Source organism: Bufo gargarizans, chromosome 7 (assembly GCF_014858855.1).
Source record: "Bufo gargarizans isolate SCDJY-AF-19 chromosome 7, ASM1485885v1, whole genome shotgun sequence".
NCBI classification, from domain to species: domain Eukaryota; kingdom Metazoa; phylum Chordata; class Amphibia; order Anura; family Bufonidae; genus Bufo; species Bufo gargarizans.
In genome coordinates this window covers 26,618,319-26,643,842 of record NC_058086.1, presented here as the reverse complement: position 1 = coordinate 26,643,842, position 25,524 = coordinate 26,618,319, and the positions used below count along the sequence as shown (strand labels likewise).

Sequence of the window (25,524 nt, the reverse complement as noted above, 5' to 3'; positions counted from 1 at the left end):
TGGTGGTATTTCATTGCTGCTGACACTTCCCTGTCATTGATCACCCCCCTGTCATTGATCACCCCCCTGTAAGGCTCCATTCAGACGTCCGTATGATTTTTACGGATCCACTGATACATGGATCGGATCCGCAAAACACATGCGGACCTCTGAAAGGAGCCTTACAGAGGGGTGATCAATGACAGAGGGGTGATCACCCATATACACTCCCTGATCACCTCCGTCATTGATCACCCCCCTGTAAGGCTCCATTCAGACGTCCGTATGATTTTTACGGATCCACTGATACATGGATCGGATCCGCAAAACACATGCGGACGTCTGAATGGAGCCTTACAGGGGTGATCAATGACAGGGGGTGATCACCCATATAGACTCCCTGATCACCCCCCTGTCATTGATCACCCCCCTGTCAGGCTCCATTCAGACGTCCGTATGATTTTTTTACGGATCCACGGATACATGGATCGGATCCGCAAAACGCATACGGACGTCTGAATGGAGCCTTACAGGGGGGTTATCAATGACAGGGAAGTGATCAGGAAGTCTATATGCGTGATCACCCCCTTTTCATTGATCACCCCCCTGTAAGGCTCCATTCAGAGGTCCGCATGTGTTTTGCGGATCCGATCCATGTATCCGTGGATCCGTAAAAATCATACGGACCTCTGAATGGAGCCTTACAGGGGGGTGATCAATGACAGGGGGGTGATCAATGACAGGGGGGTGATCAGGGAGTCTATATGGGGTGATCAGTGGTTCATAAAGGGTTAATAAGTGACGGGGGGGTGTAGTGTAGTGTAGTGTTTTGTGGTACTTTACTGAGCTGCCTGTGTCCTCTGGTGGTCGATCCAAACAAAAGGGACCACCAGAGGACCAGGTAGCAGGTATATTAGACGCTGTTATCAAAACAGCGTCTAATATACCTGTTAGGGGTTAAAAAAATCACATCTCCAGCCTGCCAGCGAGCGATCGCCGCTGGCAGGCTGGAGATCCACTCGCTTACCTTCCGATCCTGTGAACGCGCGCGCCTGTGTGCGCGCGTTCACAGGAAATCTCGCGTCTCGCGAGATGACGACGCGTATATGCGTGACTGTGCGCAGCGCTGCCACCTCCGGACCGCAGATCTGCGTTAGGCGGTCCAGAGGTGGTTAAAGAACCTGCTGAGATCATTTCAGTAATCGTCTTGTTAACTCAGGTGAGAATGTTGACGAGTACAAGGCTGGAGATCATTATGTCAGGCTGATTGGGTTAAAATGGCAGACTTGACCTGTTAAAAGGAGGGTGATGCTTGAAATCATTGTTCTTCCATTGTTAACCATGGTGACCTGCAAAGAAACGCGTGCAGCCATCATTGCGTTGCATAAAAATGGCTTCACAGGCAAGGATATCGTGGCTACTAAGATTGCACCTCAATCAACAATTTATAGGATCATCAAGAACTTCAAGGAAAGAGGTTCAATTCTTGTTAAGAAGGCTTCATGGCATCCAAGAAAGTCCAGCAAGCGCCAGGATCGTCTCCTAAAGAGGATTCAGCTGCGGGATCGGAGTGCCACCAGTGCAGAGCTTGCTCAGGAATGGCAGCAGGCAGGTGTGAGCGCATCTGCATGCACAGTGAGGAGAAGACTTTTGGAAGATGGCCTGGTGTCAAGAAGGGCAGCAAAGAAGCCACTTCTCTCCAAAAAAAACATCAGGGACAGATTTATCTTCTGCAGAAAATATGGTGAATGGACGGCTGAGGACTGGGGCAAAGTCATATTCTCCGATGAAGCCTCTTTCCGATTGTTTGGGGCATCAGGAAAAAGGCCGGAGAAGAAAAGGTGAGCGCTGCCATCAGTCCTGTGTCATGCCAACAGTAAAGCATCCTGAGACCATTCATGTGTGGGGTTGCTTCTCATCCAAGGGAGTGGGCTCACTCACAATTTTGGCCAAAAACACAGCCATGAATAAAGAATGGCCCCAAAACACCCTCCAACAGCAACTTCTTCCAACAACAGTTAGGTGAAGAACAATGCATTTTCCAGCACGATGGAGCACCGTGCCATAAGGCAAAAGTGATAACCAAGTGGCTCGGGGACCAAAACGTTGACATTTTGGGTCGATGGCCTGGAAACTCCCCAGATCTTAATCCCATTTAGAACTTGTGGTCAATCCTCAAGAGGCGGGTGGACAAACAAAAACCCACTAATTCTGACAAACTGCAAGAAGGGATTATGAAAGAATGGGTTGCTATCAGTCAGGAATTGGCCCAGAAGTTGATTGAGAGCATGCGCAGTCTAATGGCAGAGGTCCTGAAAAAGAAGGGCCAATGCTGCAAATACTGACTCTTTGCATAAATGTCATGTAATTGTCGATAAAAGCCTTTGAAACGTACGAAGTGCGTGTAATTATATTTCACTACATCATAGAAAAAACTGAAACAAAGATCTAAACGCAGTTTAGCAGCAAACTTTGTGAAAACTAATATTTGTGTCATTCTCAAAACTTTTGGCCACGACTGTACAGGGAGTCTTAGGTAGTCTGAGACACGCCCCCTGTCTCATTATTGGTTCAGGCTGCTGCATTGGCCCTCCTCCCTGCAGCTCCTCCTCTTCTGACCCCATCCACCACATAGGAGGTCCACATCCACTTAAGGCACCCATACACTTAAATTGGTTTTCCGAAATTTTGAGTATCTGATCGGTGGGTCTCTCGGCAATCGGCTGTTTAAAAAAAATCCACCGGCACTGCTGACCGAACATAGGCTGGCCATGTGATACACATAAGATGGTTGGCCAACCCTCCGAAATTGGCGGCCAATCTAAGTCTAATGTCTGTGGCCATCTTTACCCTCTATTAAGAACACATGCACACTCAGACGAACTGAGCATGCATGTATACGGGGGGGGGGGGGATAGCTGAAGGAATGTGGCCTCCTTTAGTGTTCAGTTTGAGGGGAACCATTGAGGGACAGATTTTAAGCAGTTCAATTCTTTGTTTCCTGTGTAAATAAGCGGCACCAGAGTAATTGTAGCCGCTTCTCTCTCTCCTACTACATCTCTGAGTGAGTAGAGTAACATAGACATAGGGGAGCGAGGTAAAATTTTAGGTTCTATCGATGAGATTATTCGCTGTTATCCGCCGTTTTATTTTTTTCCCGTTTACAGACTAAAAGCTCCTATTATACCAAGCACTGACCTGTTTGCCAGCGTGGTTGGCAATGCCTTTGCCATAGCAGTGGTCGTCTATGCCTTCACCATCTCTTTGGTCAAGATGTTTGCCGTTAAACATGGCTACAATGTGGACAGTAACCAGGTGAGGTCTCCTCCTCCTTGAATATGAATCCATACTATCGGCCTCCCCAAATTTTCTCCCCCCCCCCCCCCCCCCTTGCTTGGAGCAGTTTTAGGGAGTAGCTCTTTATGCAGTTCCCTAATGTAGGTTTTCAAGCAGTGACATGCCCAGATTGCACTGAATTGCTGTCCTTGACTTGTAAGCGGCCACTAGGGGCACTACATATGGAGTTATACAACTTCCATGGAGTTCAATAGCAGCAGTATAAACTTTTCATAGGTAGCTCCCCCTAGTGGTGGCTGCAGGCAACACTCTGTGCAGATATTTTCAGAATTAAGTCTCATTATGGCCCTAAAAGCAAAACCAAGAAAATTAACTTTCATAAAGTCCTATTACATTTAATAAAGCTCTGAATCGGGAGTGGGGCCCCTTCTGAGTTTTGAGGGACTCCAGACACTTTACTAATCATCCTGTATTAATGTACTATAATATACAGACTGTTACTGGTTTTATTGCAATATCTTCTATGTGTGACTGTTTGCATTGCAGGAGCTCATCGCTCTGGGGCTGAGTAATTCTTTTGGAAGCTTTTTTCAGTGTTTTACTATCGGAACAGCCATGTCCCGGAGCCTGGTGCAGGAGAGCACAGGAGGAAACAGTCAGGTGCGGCTATCAGATTCATGATGAGGGATTTCTGCATGAATGTACCTATTTGTACGAAGGACATTGTAAGGTTATCAGGTGGCGCACTACAAACACCAGCAACTTCATCAATGCTTGTTGCTTTATATGGAGCATTTTTATACCTGTGGAGGCAGTATTATACTAGTTATATCCTTGTACATAGGAGCAGTATTATAGTAGTTATATTCTTGTACATAGGGCAGTATTATAGTAGTTATATTCTTGTACATAGGGGCAGTATATAGTAGTTATATTCTTGTACATAGGAGGCAGTATTATAGTAGTTATATTCTTGTACATAGGAGCAGTATTATAGTAGTTATATTCTTGTACATAGGAGGCAGTATTATAGTAGTTATATTCTTGTACATAGGAGCAGTATTATAGTAGTTATATTCTTGTACATAGGAGGCAGTATTATAGTAGTTATATTCTTGTACATAGGAGCAGTATTATAGTAGTTATATTCTTGTACATAGGAGCAGTATTATAGTAGTTATATTCTTGTACATAGGAGCAGTATTATAGTAGTATTATATTCTTGTAGATAGGAGCAGTATTATAGTAGTTATATTCTTGTACATAGGAGCAGTATTATAGTAGTTATATTCTTGTACATAGGAGCAGTATTATAGTAGTATTATATTCTTGTAGATAGGAGCAGTATTATAGTAGTTATATTCCTGTACATAGGAGCAGTATTATAGTAGTTATATTCTTGTACATAGGAGGCAGTATTATAGTAGTTATATTCTTGTACATAGGAGGCAGTATTATAGTAGTTATATTCTTGTACACAGGAGCAGTATTATAGTAGTTATATTCTTGTACATAGGAGGCAGTATTATAGTAGTTATATCCTTGTACACAGGAGCAGTATTATAGTAGTTATATTCTTGTACACAGGAGCAGTATTATAGTAGTTATATTCTTGTACATAGGAGGCAGTATTATAGTAGTTATATCTTGTACATAGGGCATTATAGTAGTTATATTCTTGTACATAGGAGGCAGTATTATAGTAGTTATATTCTTGTACATAGGAGGCAGTATTATAGTAGTTATATTCTTGTACATAGGAGCAGTATTATAGTAGTTATATTCTTGTACATAGGAGCAGTATTATAGTAGTTATATTCTTGTACATAGGAGGCAGTATTATAGTAGTTATATTCTTGTACATAGGAGCAGTATTATAGTAGTTATATTCTTGTACATAGGAGGCAGTATTATAGTAGTTATATTCTTGTACATAGGAGGCAGTATTATAGTAGTTATATTCTTGTACATAGGAGGCAGTATTATAGTAGTTATATTCTTGTACATAGGAGCAGTATTATAGTAGTTATATTCTTGTACATAGGAGGCAGTATTATAGTAGTTATATTCTTGTACATAGGAGCAGTATTATAGTAGTTATATTCTTGTACATAGGAGCAGTATTATAGTAGTTATATTCTTGTACATAGGAGCAGTATTATAGTAGTTATATTCTTGTACATAGGAGCAGTATTATAGTAGTTATATTCTTGTACATAGGAGGCAGTATTATAGTAGTTATATTCTTGTACATAGGAGCAGTATTATAGTAGTTATATTCTTGTACATAGGAGCAGTATTATAGTAGTATTATATTCTTGTAGATAGGAGCAGTATTATAGTAGTTATATTCCTGTACATAGGAGCAGTATTATAGTAGTTATATTCTTGTACATAGGAGGCAGTATTATAGTAGTTATATTCTTGTACATAGGAGGCAGTATTATAGTAGTTATATTCTTGTACACAGGAGCAGTATTATAGTAGTTATATTCTTGTACATAGGAGGCAGTATTATAGTAGTTATATCCTTGTACATAGGAGCAGTATTATAGTAGTTATATTCTTGTACATAGGAGCAGTATTATAGTAGTTATATTCTTGTACATAGGAGGCAGTATTATAGTAGTTATATTCTTGTACATAGGAGCAGTATTATAGTAGGTTATATTCTTGTACATAGGAGGCAGTATTATAGTAGTTATATTCTTGTACATAGGAGCAAGTATTATAGTAGTTGTATTCTTGTACATAGGAGCAGTATTATAGTAGTTATATTCTTGTACATAGGAGCAGTATTATAGTAGTTATATCCTTGTACATAGGAGCCAGTATTATAGTAGTTATATTCTTGTACATAGGAGGCCAGTATTATAGTAGTTATATTCTTGTACATAGGAGGCAGTATTATAGTAGTTATATTCTTTACATAGGAGGCAGTATTATAGTAGTTATATTCTCTGTACATAGGAGCAGTATTATAGTAGTTATATCCTTGTACATAGGAGGCAGTATTATAGTAGTTATATTCCTTGTACATAGGAGGCAGTATTATAGTAGTTATATTCTTGTACATAGGAGCAGTATATAGTAGTTGTATTCTTGTACATGGGAGCAGTATTATAGTAGTTGTATTCTTGTGCATAGGAGCAGTATTATAGTAGTTATATTCCTTGTACATAGGAGGCAGTATTATAGTAGTTATATTCTTGTACATAGGAGCAGTATTATAGTAGTTGTATTCTTGTACATGGGAGCAGTATTATAGTAGTTATATTCTTGTGCATGGGAGCAGTATTATAGTAGTTGTATTCTTAACCAAATTTATTTTTATTGAAAGAAAAATCAAGGCCATAGCCCACACATGACAGTACAATGATGGCAATAGGGTACATGATAGTCATCCAGCATACATGTCAAGTGCAAACAGTACCAGCTGTTATTGACATTAATCATACACAGAAATCAAAGAAAAGAGAAAAAGGGGGGAAAGAGGACATCAGGAGGGGAGGGAAACAAGGAAGGGATACACATCTGCTCCATCAAGTAAAGTTTCTGTAGACTTTCCATGGAGACCACAATTTCAAGAAGCGAGAGCGAGAGTTAGTCTCCCAATGCGCTAGCTCCTCAAAACGGTAGATCTGGTCCACCTTCTCAGACCACATAAGGACAGTCGGCGGGGAATCGTTCTTCCACAAAAAGGGTATGATCAATCTAGCCGCTGTGAGCAACATCGTTGGAAGGTCAAGCTTGGTGGGTGTAAGGGACTTGTTGGGGCACCATAATAGAATGAGCTTAACATCTAGTGATATCTCAGTATCACATATCTGGTTGATTAGAGCCTCAATCGCGCTCCAGAACGGCCGGATCTTAAGACAGAACCACCAAACATGCGACAGAGATCCAGTGTCTGTGCCGCATCTCCAACATTTTTCGGAAACCTCCGGGTTCAGCTTATGCAAAAATTCAGGTGTTTTGTACCACCTGCAGAGAAGTTTAAATGAGTTCTCCTGGATTCTCACACAGCGACCGTGCGAATGAGCCAGAATAAACGCCCTCTCTGGGTCCGTGAAGGCTATGGAGAGTTCACGTTCCCATGACGCCATGAAACGAAGCTCCGGGGGCAGGGAGGAGAGCAATTCTTTATACAACTGGGATAACGGCCGAATAAGAGGCTTAGTAGTCAAAACCTTCTTTTCAAGCCAGGAAGGGGAGCTGCTACCAGAGAGGAGTCCAACACACAGTTTGGTATCCCTCTGGAAGTTCGCTAGATGGAAAAAGGGTGCAGCTTTGACCTCAGGGAGGTCCATTACTGAATCCCAGTGCCAGCTACCATCCGGGAGAAGGACATCCCGCAGAGCAGTGTCAGCGAGCCTAGACCAAATCCCGGAGGGGCGCGACACGGCAGGGTGTAGGTGACATTGAAGAAGTCTAAGCGGCATACAAGCGTTCGGGAAGCTAAAAGTACGGGATTGGATCATTTTAGACCACTCCACCAGCATGCCCTTCCAAACCGGGGACGTATAACAATGATTAGCTGAAACAGGCCTTATACCCCACATGGCTAACAGTTCCTGGTCAGTCAAAAGAGCATTTTCAAGACGAGAACAAAGGGAGTTGGACTGGCGAGACATAATACTAACACATCTACCCAGCTGCACAGCAGTGTAGTAAAGCTTGACATCTGGCATCCCAAAACCCCCTAATTTCTTATCCCTAGTAAGCACAGAGTAGGCAATACGTGGCGATTTGCCATTCCATAGGAAGCGTGTGAACACCCTGCGGACTTCAGTAAAGTATGAATTCGGGAGCCAAATGGGGAGGGATTGCAGCAAGTATAAAAATTTGGGGAGAATAAAGGTCTTGATGTAGTTTTTACGGCCCACCCAGGAAACAAACGGGAGCTTCAGGTCCTGTAAATGTGAGCGAACATTCTGCAGAAGCGGCATATAGTTAAGGGAAATGAGATCCTGCACATTAGCTGAAATATGCGTCCCCAAATACACAATGTCTCTAGAGGCCCAAGAAAAAGGAGTTGCACGTTTAAGAGCAGTGATCACCGTTTGTGGACATGATATATTGAGAGCCATGGACTTCCCATAATTAATTTTAAAATTCGAAACGAACCCAAAATCCTCAAATACATTCAGCAACCTGGGCAAGGCCTCCCTGGGGTTCGATGTCATGACTAAAAGGTCATCCGCGAATGCTGCAGCAACGTGAGTACAGGAACCGATACGTAGACCCTCAATCTCTGGGTCCAACCGAATCTTACAAAGTAGGGTCTCCATCACCAGCACGAACAATGCAGGGGATAAGGGACACCCCTGCCTTGTCCCATTAGTGATGCGAAATGGCGGCGACAGTGTACCATTCACTTTGACCATGGCAGAGGGGGCCGAGTATAACGTATAGATAGCTTTAATAAATTGGTCCGGTAAACCGAACCTCGACAGGGCCTCGGACATAAAGTGCCAACTGACCCTGTCGAAGGCCTTCTCCGCATCCGTGCTCACCAACACCAAGGGCTTAGCTGATCGTTTAGCCCAGTTGACAAGATGAAGAAGCCTTATGGTGTTCTCAGACCCCTGTCTGCCATGGACAAAACCCACCTGGTCTTCATGAACGATGTCGGGTAACACATCCTGGAGCCTAGTCGCTAAGATCTTCGCCCACCACTTCACATCACAATTAAGCAAAGAGATCGGCCTGTAGTTGCTGCAGCATGTCGGATCCTTATTCTCCTTATGCAAGATCGTAATATGCGCCATCAAGGAGTGGGGAGCCAAAGAGCCCCCAGTGAGGAGGTGGTTGCACAGGTCCCTGAAACGAGGGATTAAAACATCTTTAAAGGACTTAAAGTAAGCAATAGAAAACCCATCCGGGCCCGGGCTCTTGCCTGAGGGGATGGACATGAGAACCTTATGAATCTCTGAATCGGTACATAGGAGGCAGTATTATAGTAGTTATATTCTTGTACATAGGGGCAGTATTATAGTAGTTATATTCTTGTACATAGAAGGCAGTATTATAGTAGTTATATTCTTGTACATAGAAGGCAGTATTATAGTAGTTATATTCTTGTACATAGGAGGCAGTATTATAGTAGTTATATTCTCGTACATAGGAGGCAGTATTATAGTAGTTATATTCTTGTACATAGGAGCAGTATTATAGTAGTTGTATTCTTGTACATGGGAGCAGTATTATAGTAGTTATATTCTTGTACATAGACGCAGTATTATAGTAGTTATATCCTTGTACATAGGAGGCAGTATTATAGTAGTTATATTCCTGTACATAGGAGGCAGTATTATAGTAGTTATATTCTCGTACATAGGAGGCAGTATTATAGTAGTTATATTCTTGTACATAGGAGCAGTATTATAGTAGTTGTATTCTTGTACATGTATTCTTGTAAGTAGAGTGCAGCTATATATATTTATGTCTATAGGGGCCACTGTAATAGTCAGATATTTTATAAATTAAACGTGGATGGAGAACCTTTTTTAAACTCTGTGCTTTCTTACAGTAACAATATTAGTAGGTATTTAAAAAATATTGTAATTATGCACCTTAAAGGGTTTCTACCACTTGCATATGACATATTTGGTGTTCAGACACTAGCGATCCGCTAGTGTCTGATGTAGCATACAAGCTAATTATTACATTAATCCGTTCGGCCGATAGCTCAAAAAAAGCACTTATATATTTATGCAAATGAGCCTCTAGGTGCTATGCAGGCGTTTTTCCAGCACCTAGAGGCTCCGTCTACCTTGCAGTTTGCCGCCCAGCGCCTCGCTCCAGCACGCCCATCTCTAACTGTATTCGATCCTCCCCCTGCTTCAGCCTTCCGAAATCTCGCGCCTGCGCCGTTCGTCGCGGCATTCGGAGGCATTCGGCGCAGGCGCAGTCCATGTCTGACCGCTCCCCGCTCAGACATTTCCACTGCGCCTGCGCCGCGTCATGGGTTTAGGCAGAAACCCTTCTGTCCTGTGTGGGGGGCCTGGTTTGATCCTTGCTATGGGGCCCTTACTTCTCTATGTACGCCACTGATGGTAAGGTTGGAAAAAGACACACGTCTATCAAGTCCAACCTATAATCATACAGTGTTGACCCAGATGAAGGCAAAAAATTCTATAAGACAGATGCTACATTTTCTAGCTCCCATATTAAGTAATAGAAATTCCTTTTAAACTTTAAATCACAATAAAATCATAGATCAACGTCCAATCCCCCAGGATTCTAGTAACTTGCAATATTTTTGATGCTGCCTTCTTGTCATAGTTAGAGGCCACCCGTTCCCTTAATTACCTTGCTCGCCCCTCTCTGCACCCATTCTAGTTCCGCTATGTCCTTCTTATACATGGGTGACACAAAACTGTGCACAATATTCCACTTGTGGTCTGACTAGTGTTTTGTATGTAGGCAAAATTCATCCCACACTAACCCCTCTCCGTGTCCAGGTAGCCGGCGCGGTGTCCAGCCTGGTCATCCTCATCATCATTCTTAAAGCTGGCGAGCTGTTTGAGTCCCTTCCAAAAGTGAGTTCAGTTCCATCACGGTGAGTTTTTAATTGTTTTTTAAAAACGATTTCTCTGTAACAGGTTTGACCTGTACAAGCTAGAAAACGCAGGCTCTTATACAAGGAGGGAAACTGTGAAGGTATTGTTACTGCGAGAACATTGAGCCTTGACCGTGTTGTGTAAATATCTTACCACCTTAAAATTAAGGAGGAATATTGTGAATAGGTAAGCGGTTGTAAGGATGATCTAGTAATGTGATTCACCTTTCTCTACGTCTCATTAACACACATCTGTCCATTTATTTATTTTTAATTTTTTTAATAATTTAAAGGGTTTGTGTCCTCTCAAGCGTAGGTGGCATATCGCTAGGATTTGCCACCAATATTTGGGACCCGCTCCTATCTTTAGAACAGGGCCCGTAAGGAGAAGGATAGCGGACTGCGCACGCGCAGCTGCACTACATCATAAATTTCTACAGGAGTGCCGAAAATAGCTGAGTGGTGCACACTGCTTTTTTTTCGAAAGTTCCCTTAGAAAATCCGCCATTGTTCCATTCACTTTTATATGGGGCTGGCGAAAATAGTCGAGCTGTTTTTGGTAGTTCTATAGAAATAAATGGAAGCGGCTGTGCTTGTGCGCTGCGCTCTCACATTGCGGGCCCCATTGTAGAGATAGGTGCGGGTCCCACCTCTGGGACCTGCATCTATCAGACATTGATGGCATAACCTAATGCGACCAATGCTTGAGATGACACAACACATTTAAAGGGGTTATACTATGATTAAGGTAAATAAATGAAAATCGGACACATGACAGCTAAAAAAGCTAGGACCAGCCCTGTTCCTCACATGGATCCAGAGATCCCCCTCGTCATTACTTCAATTGTCCTGCTCGATTTATTTCAAGCTGGAATCTCATGGTGTGTGTCCTTTCTGCTGCAGCTCTCTCCCTTAGGGCTCATGCACACAAACATATTTTTTTTTTTTCTGTGTCCTTTCCATTGTTTTCGCAGCACGTATGCAAAATTATTCACTTTAATGGATCCGCAAAGAAAAGGAAATGACTCAATGACAAAGGAAATGACAAAAAAGATAGAACATGTCCTATTTTTGTCCGTTTTGTGGACTAGGAGAGGCATTGTTATAATGGATCCGCAAAAAAAAAAACGAATTCAATACGGATGTCACACGGACGTGTTTCGTATTTTTGCAGATACGTGTTTTGCTCACAGCAAAATACATACAGTTGTGTGCATGAGCCCTTAGTAGGGTGCGTGTCCTTTCCGCTTCAGCTCTCTCCTTATCGCAGCTCAGCAGGGCTTGTCCTTTCTGCAACTGTCACAGCTTCTAAATCTGCAACTGAAAATCTGTTCCATTTATCTAAATGGGGTTGTTTTGGCGGCAAGCACATGGATCTCTGCAAGCCCCACCCCGGGTGAAAGGAACTGAATTTCATTTCGGACAGAATTATCTGCAACAAAATCTGCCCTGTGTGAAGGCGCCCTAACAGTAGATAGGGCAGTTGAAGGATGGAACTGAGCATGTGCGACCACTACAGTAGGGTGGTCAGTATACAGATTAAACCCAAAAGGATGCCATTCTAATGAAGGTAGTTCAGTATCATTCATGAGTTTCCTTGGCCCTTTCAGACAGAAATTGTTAAATAATCAAAACTACCACCAACTGATGCTTTCATTCCCACACTGAGTGCACGCAAATGTAACACCCCAGAGTGGTGTTGCCACTCCTACACCCTGCTACTGTCCTTAATGGTCTAACATAATGTAATCTTATGCATAATGTTCCACACTGTGCATTCCTTATAATGTTGTTATGTAACTGTTCATATGTATTGTGCCTGGTTCACCAGCAGGTGGCAGCAAACACAGCAGAGCTGTACTTAGAGAGAATGGAACTTACCATTCCATTCTAACCCCCCTCTGAAGAGAAGTGGGCGAGTCCTACTACCTGCAGTAAGGGTGGGGCAGAAGTTCCAGTTAGTCTAGCTTACCCCCTGCTAATGGAAGGGTGTGCAGGGGCATGTCTCTGCTGGACATGCCCACGCCAGCCAGAGCACCTTTAAGCTCTGCTGGCCATGGAGGCCAAAGCTTGAAGCCTCAGGAGCCAGGAGGAAAGTTCCCTGGCATAACCTAGAGTCAGACTACAAAGTGAAGTGCAGCATACAGAAGAAGCTGGGTTTTATACAGCCAGCCTGTCAGTACAGCAAATTCAGAGAGAAGAAGATGTAGGAGAGTGGAGTTTGCCTGCCAGTTTCATGCTAAAGCCTGCTGGAACCAATACAAAGCCTGTAAATCGTTTTGGAGAAGGTTTATGCAAAGTAAAGCTGCCATTGAACTTCATCTCAATGTCTGGACTCAAGTTATTCTGTTATCCATCAATTATTCCTTTTATCTATTGCTTCGGAGCCAAAGCCTGGGGTCCAGCCGTGTCCAAGTAGGAGCACTGTGACACACACAAAGAGACCTTTTAGGCCGCAACATACCACTCGGCATTCCTACACCTGGGACGCGCGATATATAGAGGGCCCTGGGGGGGGGGGGGGCGCCTGTTGCACAAGGCCAGCTAAATTTCTGGATTGTCAAGTGCTGGACTATTGGGAGATTTTTCTTTTTAATGGTTCTCTGCTTGCTGCCAGTGAACAGTCACATTGCTTATATGCAGGAGCAACGTGAATGGACAGTCTTTAGTTCTGGTGTTACATTTTTATATATTTATTTATATATTTATTCTTAAATATTTTTTACTCCCCCAGGCGATACTCGCGTCAGTGGTCGTGGTGAATTTAAAGGGAATCTACAAGCAGTTCAAGGATATCCCAGCACTATGGAGATCAAATAAAATGGACCTAGTAAGACATATTTGTTTATCTCCCCTGACCGGTGTTTTCTTAAAGGGCCACTAACCCTAAAATGTAGAGTTTAAAAAAAAAAAAAAAAACAGTGCAGAGGAGCGGCGGATGGCCGTCACCTCTCTATATACTGTATATAAATGTCTCGGCTCTAGAGAGACTAAACAAAGTTGTGGTCAGTGAAATGGCTGATAACAGAGAGCAATAGCCTGACACATGGTTAAGGACCGTTTCCACCATCTCGCTGGGTGAGTTTGTCACGGAGTTGTACATGTCCTTCTCTTGCAGGCAGTTTGGTTAGTGACCTTTTTGGCTACCATACTCCTGAATTTGGACCTGGGCCTGGCCGTTTCAGTAGCGTTTTCCCTCGTGGCCGTCATCTTCAGGACACAGTGGTCAGTACAGTTTATAATGCCAAGAATATACGCAGCTTTAAAAGCAGATGTAGCAGAGCTGAGTTTGTCAATGCACCACTTGTATTGCGCATTGTGATTGAATATAGTGACCTGCAGTCCTATGTAAAAATACATTAGTGGTATCATAAAGTCATACTACACGTTATTCTGCAAATAGAAATGTTTGGGGCGATCTACGGGTGTAACATTTGGTGATCTGTTCCCTCACAGGCCTCGCTACTCAATACTCGGGCAAGTTTCCGGCACAGATATTTACAGAGATGTGACCCAGTATCAGCAGGTAAGGGGAGTTAAAAGGTAACTCTACCCAAAATACAGGATTCATGCAAACTAGTAGGGGCAATTCGGGGTTAAAGTACTCTGCCCATTCCTTTTCTGACTTGCAGCCTCTTTCCATAGGTCTAGGACAGGGGTGCACAACCTGCGGCCCTTGATACCATTCTGTGCGGCCCCCAACCATCTGGTAACAGACATGTATGTCTAGGTCTTGTGGCTGCTCACATTAGATGGGAGTACTAGAAGTGTAACTAGACATTTATGATATATACTGTATGTTCAATAGGCCATAAATCTAGTATTTCAGTTGGTACTACCCCTTTAAGTTTTATTTTCGGCCCTTAGAATTGGTTCAGGTTGACAATGTAGCCCCAACCAGAAAAGGTTGTGCACCCCCTGGTCTAGGATGTGCCATTGCTTTATGATCGGTGGGGGTCCGACCTCTGGGACCCCCACTGATGCTAAGAATTAAGGGGCTGCAGCTCTGAATTAGTGCTGCCTGTCCAACACTGTGGCGCTCAGGCTGTCCGCCATAGTGGGAACCGTGGCACAGCCCCCAATCAAGCGAATGGGCCTGGGTACAGCTCTCCGGGGCCAGGACCCCAACTTAGTAGGGGGGAGGGGTTCAGCGCTAAATCATCACTGCAGCCACTTTGTGCTCAGGATCGGTAAGGGCCAGATCAGACCCCCCTTCCCAGTGATCATGAAGGATTGGCATAAACTAGCAATATGTGATGTCATTGATACCCCCTTTAAAGGGTTACTCATAAATGGGTTTAGAAAGACCTTTTTATTTATTGGAATAGTAGAATATCTGCCACGTCTCCTAATAAAATGAATGCAATACCACCTGTGCCCAGCGGGTGGCGATAGAAACCATTGTTCCATTACACCTAGTATAGTTATACAGATAGGCTAGCTTAGTTGAATACAGAGTTGTAGACATGGGTGTAGTGATATGTGGTGTAGTCGTAGCAGTCACATTTGGGCCGAAAGGCTCCTTTGCTACATAAGAAGTTACTGGGTCTATATACCAAGGCACAAAAAAAAAAAAAAAGGTTGGTGTGCCCTCCTATTGCACCCAGGACACATGCCCCCGAGAGCCCACCAGCTATGCATCGGTTGAATATCTAATAAGCGGGGTCGCCATAGGTACCAATTCTGAATACGGTACTTGCTATCAGGGCCAGATTGAGGGGAGTGGTAGTCAGACTGGCGGCTGTGTGGGGCACTACTTAAGAGAGGGGTAAGAGTGCCGCCCTAGGCACGTGCCTTAGTGTAAAACAGCCCTGCTAATGAGTTATTTTGGTGTTTATCACACAGGCTCTGGAGATCCCAGGTGTAAAGATCTTCAGGTCTTCGTGCACACTTTACTTTGCTAACGCAGAGTTATATGCGAATGCTGTTAAAAAGCAGGTAGGTACATAGACTCCTAGGAACGTGTCCTATGTCTCCTCTCCCCTCTGCTGGAGCGTGCAAAAAGGTTGATTTGTCTCCTTCTTACAGTGTGGGATTGATGTGGACAAACTTATTGAGATGAAGAAGAAAGAAGCTAAAAAGAAGAAGCAACTGCAGGAAAAGGCAGAGAGAGAGGCAAAGAAAGGGTTAAAGGAACAGAATAAGACCGAGGACACAAGCGAAAAAGTATGTGCTGCTCCATTTCCTGCATCTGAAGGGACGTGTGTATAAGACACTGTCCAGGAGCTGGTGAAATTAAAGGGGGTGTTCACCTTTGGACCCCATTTTACAGTTTATGCATAGATAAAAAATATCCCTTTAGTTATCTTGTACTGATGCTGTATTATGCTCCAGAGCTGGCTTACCTTCCGGTATATAAAAAGTGACTCCACCAGCAGAATAGTGAGTGCAGCTCTGGGTATAATACAGAATGTAACTCAGGATCAGTACAGGATAAGTAATGTATGTACACAGTGACTGCACCAGCAGAATAGTGAGTGCAGCTCTGGAGTATAATATAGGATGTAACTCAGGATCAGTACAGGATAAGTAATGTAATGCATGTACACAGTGACTGCACCAGCAGAATAGTGAGTGCAGCTCTGGAGTGTAATACAGGATGTAACTCAGGATCAGTACAGGATAAGTAATGTAATGTATGTACACAGTGACTCCACCAGCAGAATAGTGAGCGCAGCTCTGGAGAATAATACAGGATGTAACTCGGGATCAGTACAGGATAAGTAATGTATGTACACAGTGACTGCACCAGCAGAATAGTGAGTGCAGCTCTGGAGAATAATACAGGATGTAACTCGGGATCAGTACAGGATAAGTAATGTATGTACACAGTGACTCCACCAGCAGAATAGTGAGTGCAGCTCTGGAGTATAATATAGACTATAACAATGAAACAGTAATGCAATACTGTAAAATGATGGTGGACATGCCCTTGACAGAAACGCTAGAGAACAGAAAATGTAATACTCAGCATCTTTTTAATATACCTGAATTACTTTTGCTTATTTACACTTTTTTATTCTGTACTTAGAAGACAATTTTCACTGGTGGAAACCATCAACAAGCAGGCTGGGAATTACTGCGATTTTTATCTGCATTCTAATTATATAAACACACAGGACACACGCCTTAGGACCGGGAGATATACAGACTGTAGTCAGTGTTAATACATTTTTATATGTTATCCCTCGTGGATGAACGCTTTATTCCAGCCACCATTCATTCATATTTCATGTGATGTAACTATATTTATAGCGTTTACTTGTAATATATTCATTCACTTGACCCATTTCTAACTGGATTTTTCTGCAGGCACATGAGCTGGAGAACATCTATCCGCACAGCCCTGGGGTCAGGGAACCAGAACAAGCTGTAATTAATGAAGTAGTGCAGGAGACCGCATTCAACGGTGCGGGATCCGACCAATGCCCCTTCCACTCGCTCATCCTGGATCTCAGCACGGTCAGCTTTGTGGATACAGTCAGCATTAAGATCTTGAAAAATGTAAGTCCTTTTAGCTTATTTTCCATTATGCTCTCCTTCCCTGAATGGGCAGAAATTCTGGCGTCCTGAAACCGGTCCATTCCATGGATGCAGAACACAATTATAGGACAGGAGACACTGAATTTCCCCAGATGCTTTTTACTTCTTGAGTTAAAAGATAAAATTCTGGTTACCTGTAACCACCACTAGGGGGAGCAATCACAATATTGATTATTCAGCTGCATTATTATGAGAGAGTTTGGGGGGCTGTACAGGCCCCTGTTTTTGGTATCTGTGCACGGACCATCACACATTTTCTCCAGACATGGTTACATAAAATATAAGTTTTAGGTGGAGTTCCCCTTTAAATGGTGAAATCAGTAGTACTTGAAAACTCTAAAGCTCTAGATGTGCTCATGACCCCTTTCTCATTTTCTAAACTTTCAGAACAATATTTTATTTAGCAGATTTATTAAAACTTTGCACCAAACTTTGCTGCATCGAAAGGGATTCTGTCACCTCCAAAATCGGTTTCAACATAAGCATACCGCCATGTAGGGTAGGTTCCCTTAAATGCAACCACACCGTTCTTGTGAAAATCCGCTCCTTTATTAATGAAAAATGCCTCTTTTTTTTTATTTTTATGCAAATAAGGCTTTCAGTGCACCGTGGACGGGGCCACCCTGTTTAGTGCACCATAATGCCACCCAGCGCCTCCCCCTCCTATTTGATAAGTCCCTGAGATTTCAAAGCTGGTAGCCATGACACAGATGAAGCATGGTGCACCAAACACAGTGTCCCCGCCCATGGTGCACCAAACACAGTGTCCCCGCCCATGGTGCACCAAACGCAGTGCCCCCGCCCATGGTGCACCAAACAGTGTCCCCGCCCATGGTGCACCAAACACAGTGCCCCCGCCCATGGTGCACCAAACAGTGTCCCCGCCCATGGTGCACCAAACACAGTGTCCCCGCCCATGGTGCACCAAACACAGTGTCCCCGCCCATGGTGCACCAAACACCGTGTCCCCGCCCATGGTGCACCAAACACAGTGTCCCCGCCCATGGTGCACCAAACACAGTGTCCCCCCCATGGTGCACCAAACACCGTGTCCCCGCCCATGGTGCACCAAACACCGTGTCCCCGCCCATGGTGCACCAAACACCGTGTCCCCGCCCATGGTGCACCAAACACCGTGTCCCCGCCCATGGTGCACCAAACACTGTGTCCCCGCCCATGGTGCACCAAAAGCTTATTTGCATAAAAAAGAAGCATTTCTCAGGATAAGAGGTGTGGATTTTCACAAGAAAGGTAGGTATGTTTCTGTTTTGGGGCAGCTACCCTACGATTTTGGAGGTGACGGACTCCCTTTATGCCCCCTTCCAGCCATGCCCCATTTCCCTGTAGGTCACTCCTCCTTGTCTACTAAGGTGCAAAGTGTCTGAAACGCATATTAAATGTGCATGCACGCCCCTTTTTTTTTGGGTGCAAATTCAGCAATAATGTATCTAGCTTAGTAAACCTCCCCATAATATCTTTTTTTTATTTTTCAGATATTTCGTGATTTTCAAGAAATTGATGTGGCCGTCTATCTGGTTGGATGTCATGGTATGTAGTAATGGCCGACTGTATGGGGTCATTTTCTAATGAGCTGGTGGTGGCAGAAAGGAACCACTCAGCCTGAAGAGATGGTAGGGGCTCTGGATCAGGGGGTGACGGGTGGTGACACAAACATATGGACCCCCTGGGTTGGACCAGCTCTCTCTCCGGTGGGATCAGGCCATTGAACAATAATTGGTCAAAAAAGGACTATTTCCTATGAGTTGTATCATAAATATCTGATCAGATCTTCTTGGTGACATGTTCAGTATATATGGAGGGCGGGCCCCATAATTTCATCCTCTGAGACCAGGGGACCCAAGGCAGATGGCATCCTTATACCTATGGTGAAAATCTAATGTATGTGTCTATCACAGAAAATGTCCTAGAACAGCTGGAACGTGGGAATTTCTTCAGCAAGACGATCACCAAGCATCAGCTATACTCTTCCCTCCATGACGCCGTCACTTATATTTCGAGAATTCATAGTGAGAAGCCTGTGAAAGAAGAGAGACATGTAAGCATTTCAGTGTATTTCCTTTTTTTAAAGGGCAATTTGATTATTTTTTTATTTTTTAAAAAATAGGACTATCCCTTTAATTGATAAAATGGGATCCTCATATGTTAATTGAAAAAGGATCACTTCCCCTGACATAAATGCACAAATAAATCTCCCCCTACAATGCTAAATCCCCAGATTCCCTTGTTATAGCACATGATAAAACTGTCTGCGTGCAGCCACCACTAGAGGGAGCTCAGTGCACAGGAATATAGACAGTTACCATTGAAGCTGTAAAATTTCTTTAAAGGGGTTATCCAAGACTGAATAATCCCTGGTACAATTCCCAGACCAGCGACGCTGTGCATATCTACCTGGTCCCTGACTACCGTTTCCTACCGGATCACTCAACGTCCGTCTTCGCATTTCCTCTGCCTGCGTAAATGAACATCCGTCGATGGAGGGGGTGCAGCCAATAGCAGGCTGCGGCGGTGACCTGGTCCCTTGTGTCACGTGTGACACAAGGCGGCCGATCACCGCCACGTCCTGGTATTGGCTGCTTTCCCTCCCTCCAGAGCTCCACCTAGTGCTGGAAAATGTCATTGATTTATGTCCGAAGGAGAGCTTTATTGCCAGATTCCCTCCCCCCTTTTTTTTCTGGGCCCCATATCAGTTGTGTGGTCTACCTCCATGTTAGGTAAGCCACTGGATATGACTATAATCCTTCATTGTATATGCTTTAATGTTTACAGCAGGCTGTAAAGGAAGGTGGCGACTTTCTATATTGCGCTGACATCTAGTGGCCAATATTAAATCTGCAATATTTTATACCTTGGGGTACTTTCACACTAGCGGTTTTCTTTTTCGGTGTTGAGTTCCGTCACGGGAGCTCAATACCGGAAAAAAAAACTTTATCCTAATGCATTCTGAATGGAGAGCATTTCGTTCAGGATGCATCAGTTCAGTCCCTCTTACATTTTTTGGCCGGAGAAAATAAATTTTAAATTAAAATTAAATTTAAATAATTACAAATCCACTTAACGGACCTGTGTATGATTTATTATTACAGTCTTGGGCCACGAGGATATGAGGGCATCGATTTCCTTCCCGCATCTTATACTTGAATTCCCAGAATGTGAGCCCTTCAGGATAACACGTGGACAGTCTGGCTACAACAACTGCCAACCAAGAGCTCCCCCTAGTGGCCAGATGATATTATTCACTAATATTTTGTAATTTTTGCAAAGTGAATAAAAGGAACCGTCTACTTCTACTGCAACTGATGACCGATGAGGAGATGGGAGACCTTATAAAAATCAGTAATATGGTGCTATCATTTAAAGGCAACCGAGTACCTTGGATTCTTATTAAGGTTTTTTTACCGGATAATCGAAATACATGTCACATGTAATAAAACCTATTTTTCATGCTTGCTGTTCTGTCAGGTCATTTGTGTGCGTCAAGGAATAGTAGCCGAGGAATGACTGTGGTCTGGCATCCAAACGATTCAAAAATCAGATTACTTGAGCTTCTCCACATTTAGTAAATGGGGGGGTCTGCTTTGTTCTATACATAATAAAAAACCCTCCAGTCATTTTTAGTGGTGCCATTATGTTGGGCTACATATGACTTTTTTTTTTCTTTTTTTTCGGGAGGTGGAATGAACAAACAGATATTAGTTTTGCCCTTTATGTTTTCCCAAAAAGGTCATTTTAGTCTACGGGTCATTACAGATGCAGTGATACCAATTATGTACAGTTTAGGTAAATAAAAGCGCTTGTGAGTAAAAAATGCATATTATTATTTATTTATTTTTTATTTTTTTTGTAAGTTAAATCTTTCTCTATATAGTGCCATCTGTTTGTTCTCTTCATTACTTCTCTGTCCACCTCGCTGAGGAGGACGCACATACTCTGTTCCATTCTTCAACTGTCTAAAAGCCCTAGATTCTGTTAGAGGCTGTGACAGTTATAGGGAGAGAGCTGCGAGAGAAAGGGCACACCTCCTGAGCAAGGACACGTCCCCCCTGAGATGTGATAGGGAGCAAGCTGCAGCAGAAAGGACATGTCCCCCTGCCAAAGGACACGCCGCATGAGCTGTCAGTCTTATTTCTGGATCCATGTGAGGTACAAGACTGGTTTGATCCTTGCTAGAAAGAACTTTTTTATTTTATTTAATCAGATCTTTTTTTATTATTTATGTACAAATCACATATACAGTTGCAAGAAAAAGTATGTGAACCCTTTGGAATGATATGGATTTCTGCACAAATTGGTCATAAAATATGATCTGATCTTCATCTAAGTCACAACAATAGACAATCACAGTCTGCTTAAACTAATAACACACAAAGAGTTAAATGTTACCATGTTTTTATTGAACACACCATGTAAACATTCACAGTGCAAGTGGAAAAAGTATGTGAACCCTTGGATTTAATAACTGGTTGAACCTCCTTTGGCAGCAATAACTTCAACCAAACGTTTCCTGCAGTTGCAGATCAGACGTGCACAACGGTCAGGAGTAATTCTTGACCATTCCTCTTTACAGAACTGTTTCAGTTCAGCAATATTCTTGGGATGTCTGGTGTGAATCGCTTTCTTGAGGTCATGCCACAGCATCTCAATCGGGTTGAGGTCAGGACTCTGACTGGGCCACTCCAGAAGGTGTATTTTCTTCTGTTTAAGCCATTCTATTGTTGATTTACTTCTGTGCTTTGGGTCGTTGTCCTGTTGCAGCACACATCTTCTGTTGAGCTTCAGCTGGTGGACAGATGGCCTTAAGTAGGTTTTGATGTTGGTGTGCTGTGCCTCTTTTTCTCCACACATAGTGTTGTGTGTTTCTTCCAAACAACTCAACTTTGGTTTCATCTGTCCACAGAATATTTTGCCAGTACTGCTGTGGAACATCCAGTTGCTCTTGTGCAAACTGTAAACGTGCAGCAATGTTTTTTGGACAGCAGTGGCTTCCTCTGTGGTATCCCCCCATGAAATCCATTCTTGTTTAGTGTTTTACGTATCGTAGATTTGCTAACAGGGATGTTAGCATATGCCAGAGACTTGTGTAAGTCTTTAGCTGACACTCTAGGATTCTTCTTCACCTCATTGAGCAGTCTGCGCTGTGCTCTTACAGTCATCTTTACAGGGCGGCCACTCCTAGGGAGAGTAGCAGCAGTGCTGGACTTTCTCCATTTATAGACAATTTGTCTTACTGTGGACTGATGAACAGCACTGCTTTTGGAGATACTTTTATAACCCTTTCCAGCTTTATGCAAGTCAACAATTCTTAATCGTAGGTCTTCGGAGAGCTCTTTTGTGCGAGGCATCATTCACATCAGGCAAAGCTTCTTGTGAAAAGCAAACCCAGAACTGGTGTGTGTTTTTTATAGGGCAGGGCAGCTGTAACCAACACCTCCAATCTCATCTCATTGATTGGACTCCAGTTGGCTGACACCTCACTCCAATTAGCTCTTGGAGATGTCATTAGTCTAGGGGTTCACATACTTTTTCCACCTGCACTGTGAATGTTTACATGGTGTGTTCAATAAAAACATGGTAACATTAATTCTTTGTGTGTTATTAGTTTAAGCCGACTGTGATTGTCTATTGTTGTGACTTAGATGAAGATCAGATCACATTTTATGACCAATTTGTGTAGAAATCCTTATCATTCCAAAGGGTTCACATACTTTTTCTTGCAACTGTATATCAGAAATGCAACAATATCAATGTACATGCTTAAAGATTCAATTTATTAAATTTTTTAATTCCCCCCTCTCTCTCTCTCTTGCTCCCCTGCCTCTCCTTGCGCCTCTCCTTGCCCCCCCCCCCCTTCCGCACGTCTCTCCACTCGCCGCCTTGATGTGTCTCTGCCTACCACAGATACGGGGAATAGAACATCATTCAATAAATAGGAGAATAGATGCGGGTAGTTTCATGGAATTTTAGAGGACTGGGGAAAGGAGTGAAAAGAATAGCGGTGTTTGACGTGATTAACAAATTCTTGCCTGCTATAGTATGCCTACAAGAGACCCATCTAACAAAAGAAAATTGTGGGGATTTAAGGAAAACATGGATTCATAAGGCATATCACTCTGTATTCTCTTCATACTCTAGAGGTGTGAGTATAATGTGGCATAAGGATATCAGAATGCAGGTTAAGGAGGAGTTGTTAGACCCCGAAGGGTGTTATGTGGTATTGGATTGTATAATTGCCAACAAGCCCTGGATTATAGCAAATGTTTATATACCTCCCCCATTAAAAATGGACGTCCTACTAAAGATATATGAATTTTCACTAAATCGAGCTGATAGGGCTTTACTAATAGTGGGTGACTTTAATATGGTAATGGATGAAACAATGGATAGGTGTAGATTAGGAAAAAAATGGGAAGTAGTTTTAAAACCATTACAGAGGAATAGAATTTGGTAGATATATGGAGGTTGCACAACCCTACGGGGAAAAGATTCTCATGTTTTTCAAAAACACATAATAGTCTGTCACGGGTAGATATGGCACTTATAGATTATAGTACAATTCACGAAATCATTAAGGTTAAGTACACACCGCGTGGTATCTCAGACCACAGCCCAATGGTGGTAAACATAAGGGATGTAGGTGAAAAGAAAGAAGTTAGGATTAGAATTAAATTAGGATGGATAGATATAAATGGGAATCGCGAAAAAATTAAAAGCAAACTTCGAGAATATTTCGACAACAATGTAGGCACGGCAGACACCAAGATCGTATGAGAGGCAGGTAAAGCGTATATGAGAGGGATATTTATGAAACACATAGCTATCTGTAAAAAGGAAAAAAGGCAACAGATACGAAAATTAGAAGCTAGATCTAACAGAAAGGGAATATATCGCTAACCCAATAGAGGGAAACCTTCAGACATGGAGAGATAAACCAGCTGAATACTCTGACACAATGTTCTTGTTAGCAGAACAACAAAGAGTGAATTATATCCAGGACTATTATACCCAGGGGCATACCCCAGGAAAGAAGTTGGCTGCTATTGTAGCAGCTCAACGTAAACGCAACTATATCCAAAGTTTGGTAAATACATCAGGGCAAATAGTAGGAAAATAATCAGAGATAATTAGAGAATACTTTAAAGATATGTATAAGAGTAGACTAGAGGCCGATGTAAGGGAAATTGAGGAGTTTTTGGATAATATAAAACTAAACGTCCTGACGACAGTAAAGAAAAAGGCAATCTTGAAAAAGAGATAAATATTAACGAGATAAATAACACCCTGCAAAAAGTAGGGAAAAATAAATCCCCGGGTTCCGATGGAATTCCTTTTGAGATATATCAAGAATATAAAGAGATTTATACCCCTAAACTCCTAGAGATGTGGAACGCGGCAAGGATAAGTAAAATATTACCGGATTCCCTGCGGGAAGCCCTGATCACTCTTATTTTAAAACCAGGAAAGGATCCAACAGTAATGGACTCATACCGTCCAATATCCTTAATAAATACCAATAATAAAATTCTCGCCAAAGTTTTAGATGCTAGATTAAGAAGTATAATCAACACAATCATACATGAGGCCCAAACAGGATTTGTCCCAGGTTAAGACTAAGTCCGAAAATATTCGGAGATGTTTTATGAACATCCAGATAATACCTAATCACAGAGGGGAACGGATTAATGGTCTCAATTGATGCATCAAAGGCATTTGAGTGGCCCTTTTTGTTAGCCACACTGAGGAGAATGGGGTTTGGAGACTATTTTGTCTAATTAATTAAATTAATGCCAGAATAATAATAAATGATGATCTGACAGATTCATTTCAGATGGGTAGAGGGGTCAGACAGGGCTGCCCCCTTTCTCCATTGTTGTTTGCGATAGCACTGGAACCCCTCGCAGCAATAATAAGGCAGCATGATAGCATTAAAGGATTTGAATACGGGAACCACAAAGAAAAAATCTCAATGTACGTGGACTGATATGATGTTGTTTGTAGGAGCACATGACTCTCCGACTCATATATTGGCCCAGTTTGAAAAATATGGGAAGCTGGCTGGTCTGAAGATCAATTGGGAAAAATCTGCGTGTATCCCACTGGACCATTAGAGATAAAGGAAGAAG

General features: G+C 42.7%; 1 protein-coding gene across 2 annotated transcripts in view; it reads left to right on the top strand.

Annotated features, from left to right (window-relative positions):
• The window catches only part of SLC26A6 (solute carrier family 26 member 6), a 52,744-nt gene extending 31,638 nt beyond the window's left edge, over positions 1-21,106 (top strand). The window contains exons 9-20 of one of the 2 annotated variants that reach the window (XM_044300527.1): positions 3,147-3,294; positions 3,823-3,936; positions 10,743-10,820; positions 13,575-13,670; positions 13,959-14,065; positions 14,297-14,366; positions 15,686-15,778; positions 15,869-16,006; positions 17,153-17,344; positions 18,877-18,931; positions 19,300-19,439; positions 20,491-21,106. In XM_044300527.1, the coding sequence (XP_044156462.1) occupies positions 3,147-3,294; positions 3,823-3,936; positions 10,743-10,820; positions 13,575-13,670; positions 13,959-14,065; positions 14,297-14,366; positions 15,686-15,778; positions 15,869-16,006; positions 17,153-17,344; positions 18,877-18,931; positions 19,300-19,439; positions 20,491-20,511 (1,252 nt within the window). In that variant the 3' untranslated portion in view covers positions 20,512-21,106. The remainder of the gene's footprint in view (positions 1-3,146; positions 3,295-3,822; positions 3,937-10,742; positions 10,821-13,574; positions 13,671-13,958; positions 14,066-14,296; positions 14,367-15,685; positions 15,779-15,868; positions 16,007-17,152; positions 17,345-18,876; positions 18,932-19,299; positions 19,440-20,490) is intronic. The other variant, XM_044300526.1, reaches the window with a different exon arrangement.
• The last annotated feature ends 4,418 nt before the right edge of the window (positions 21,107-25,524 follow it).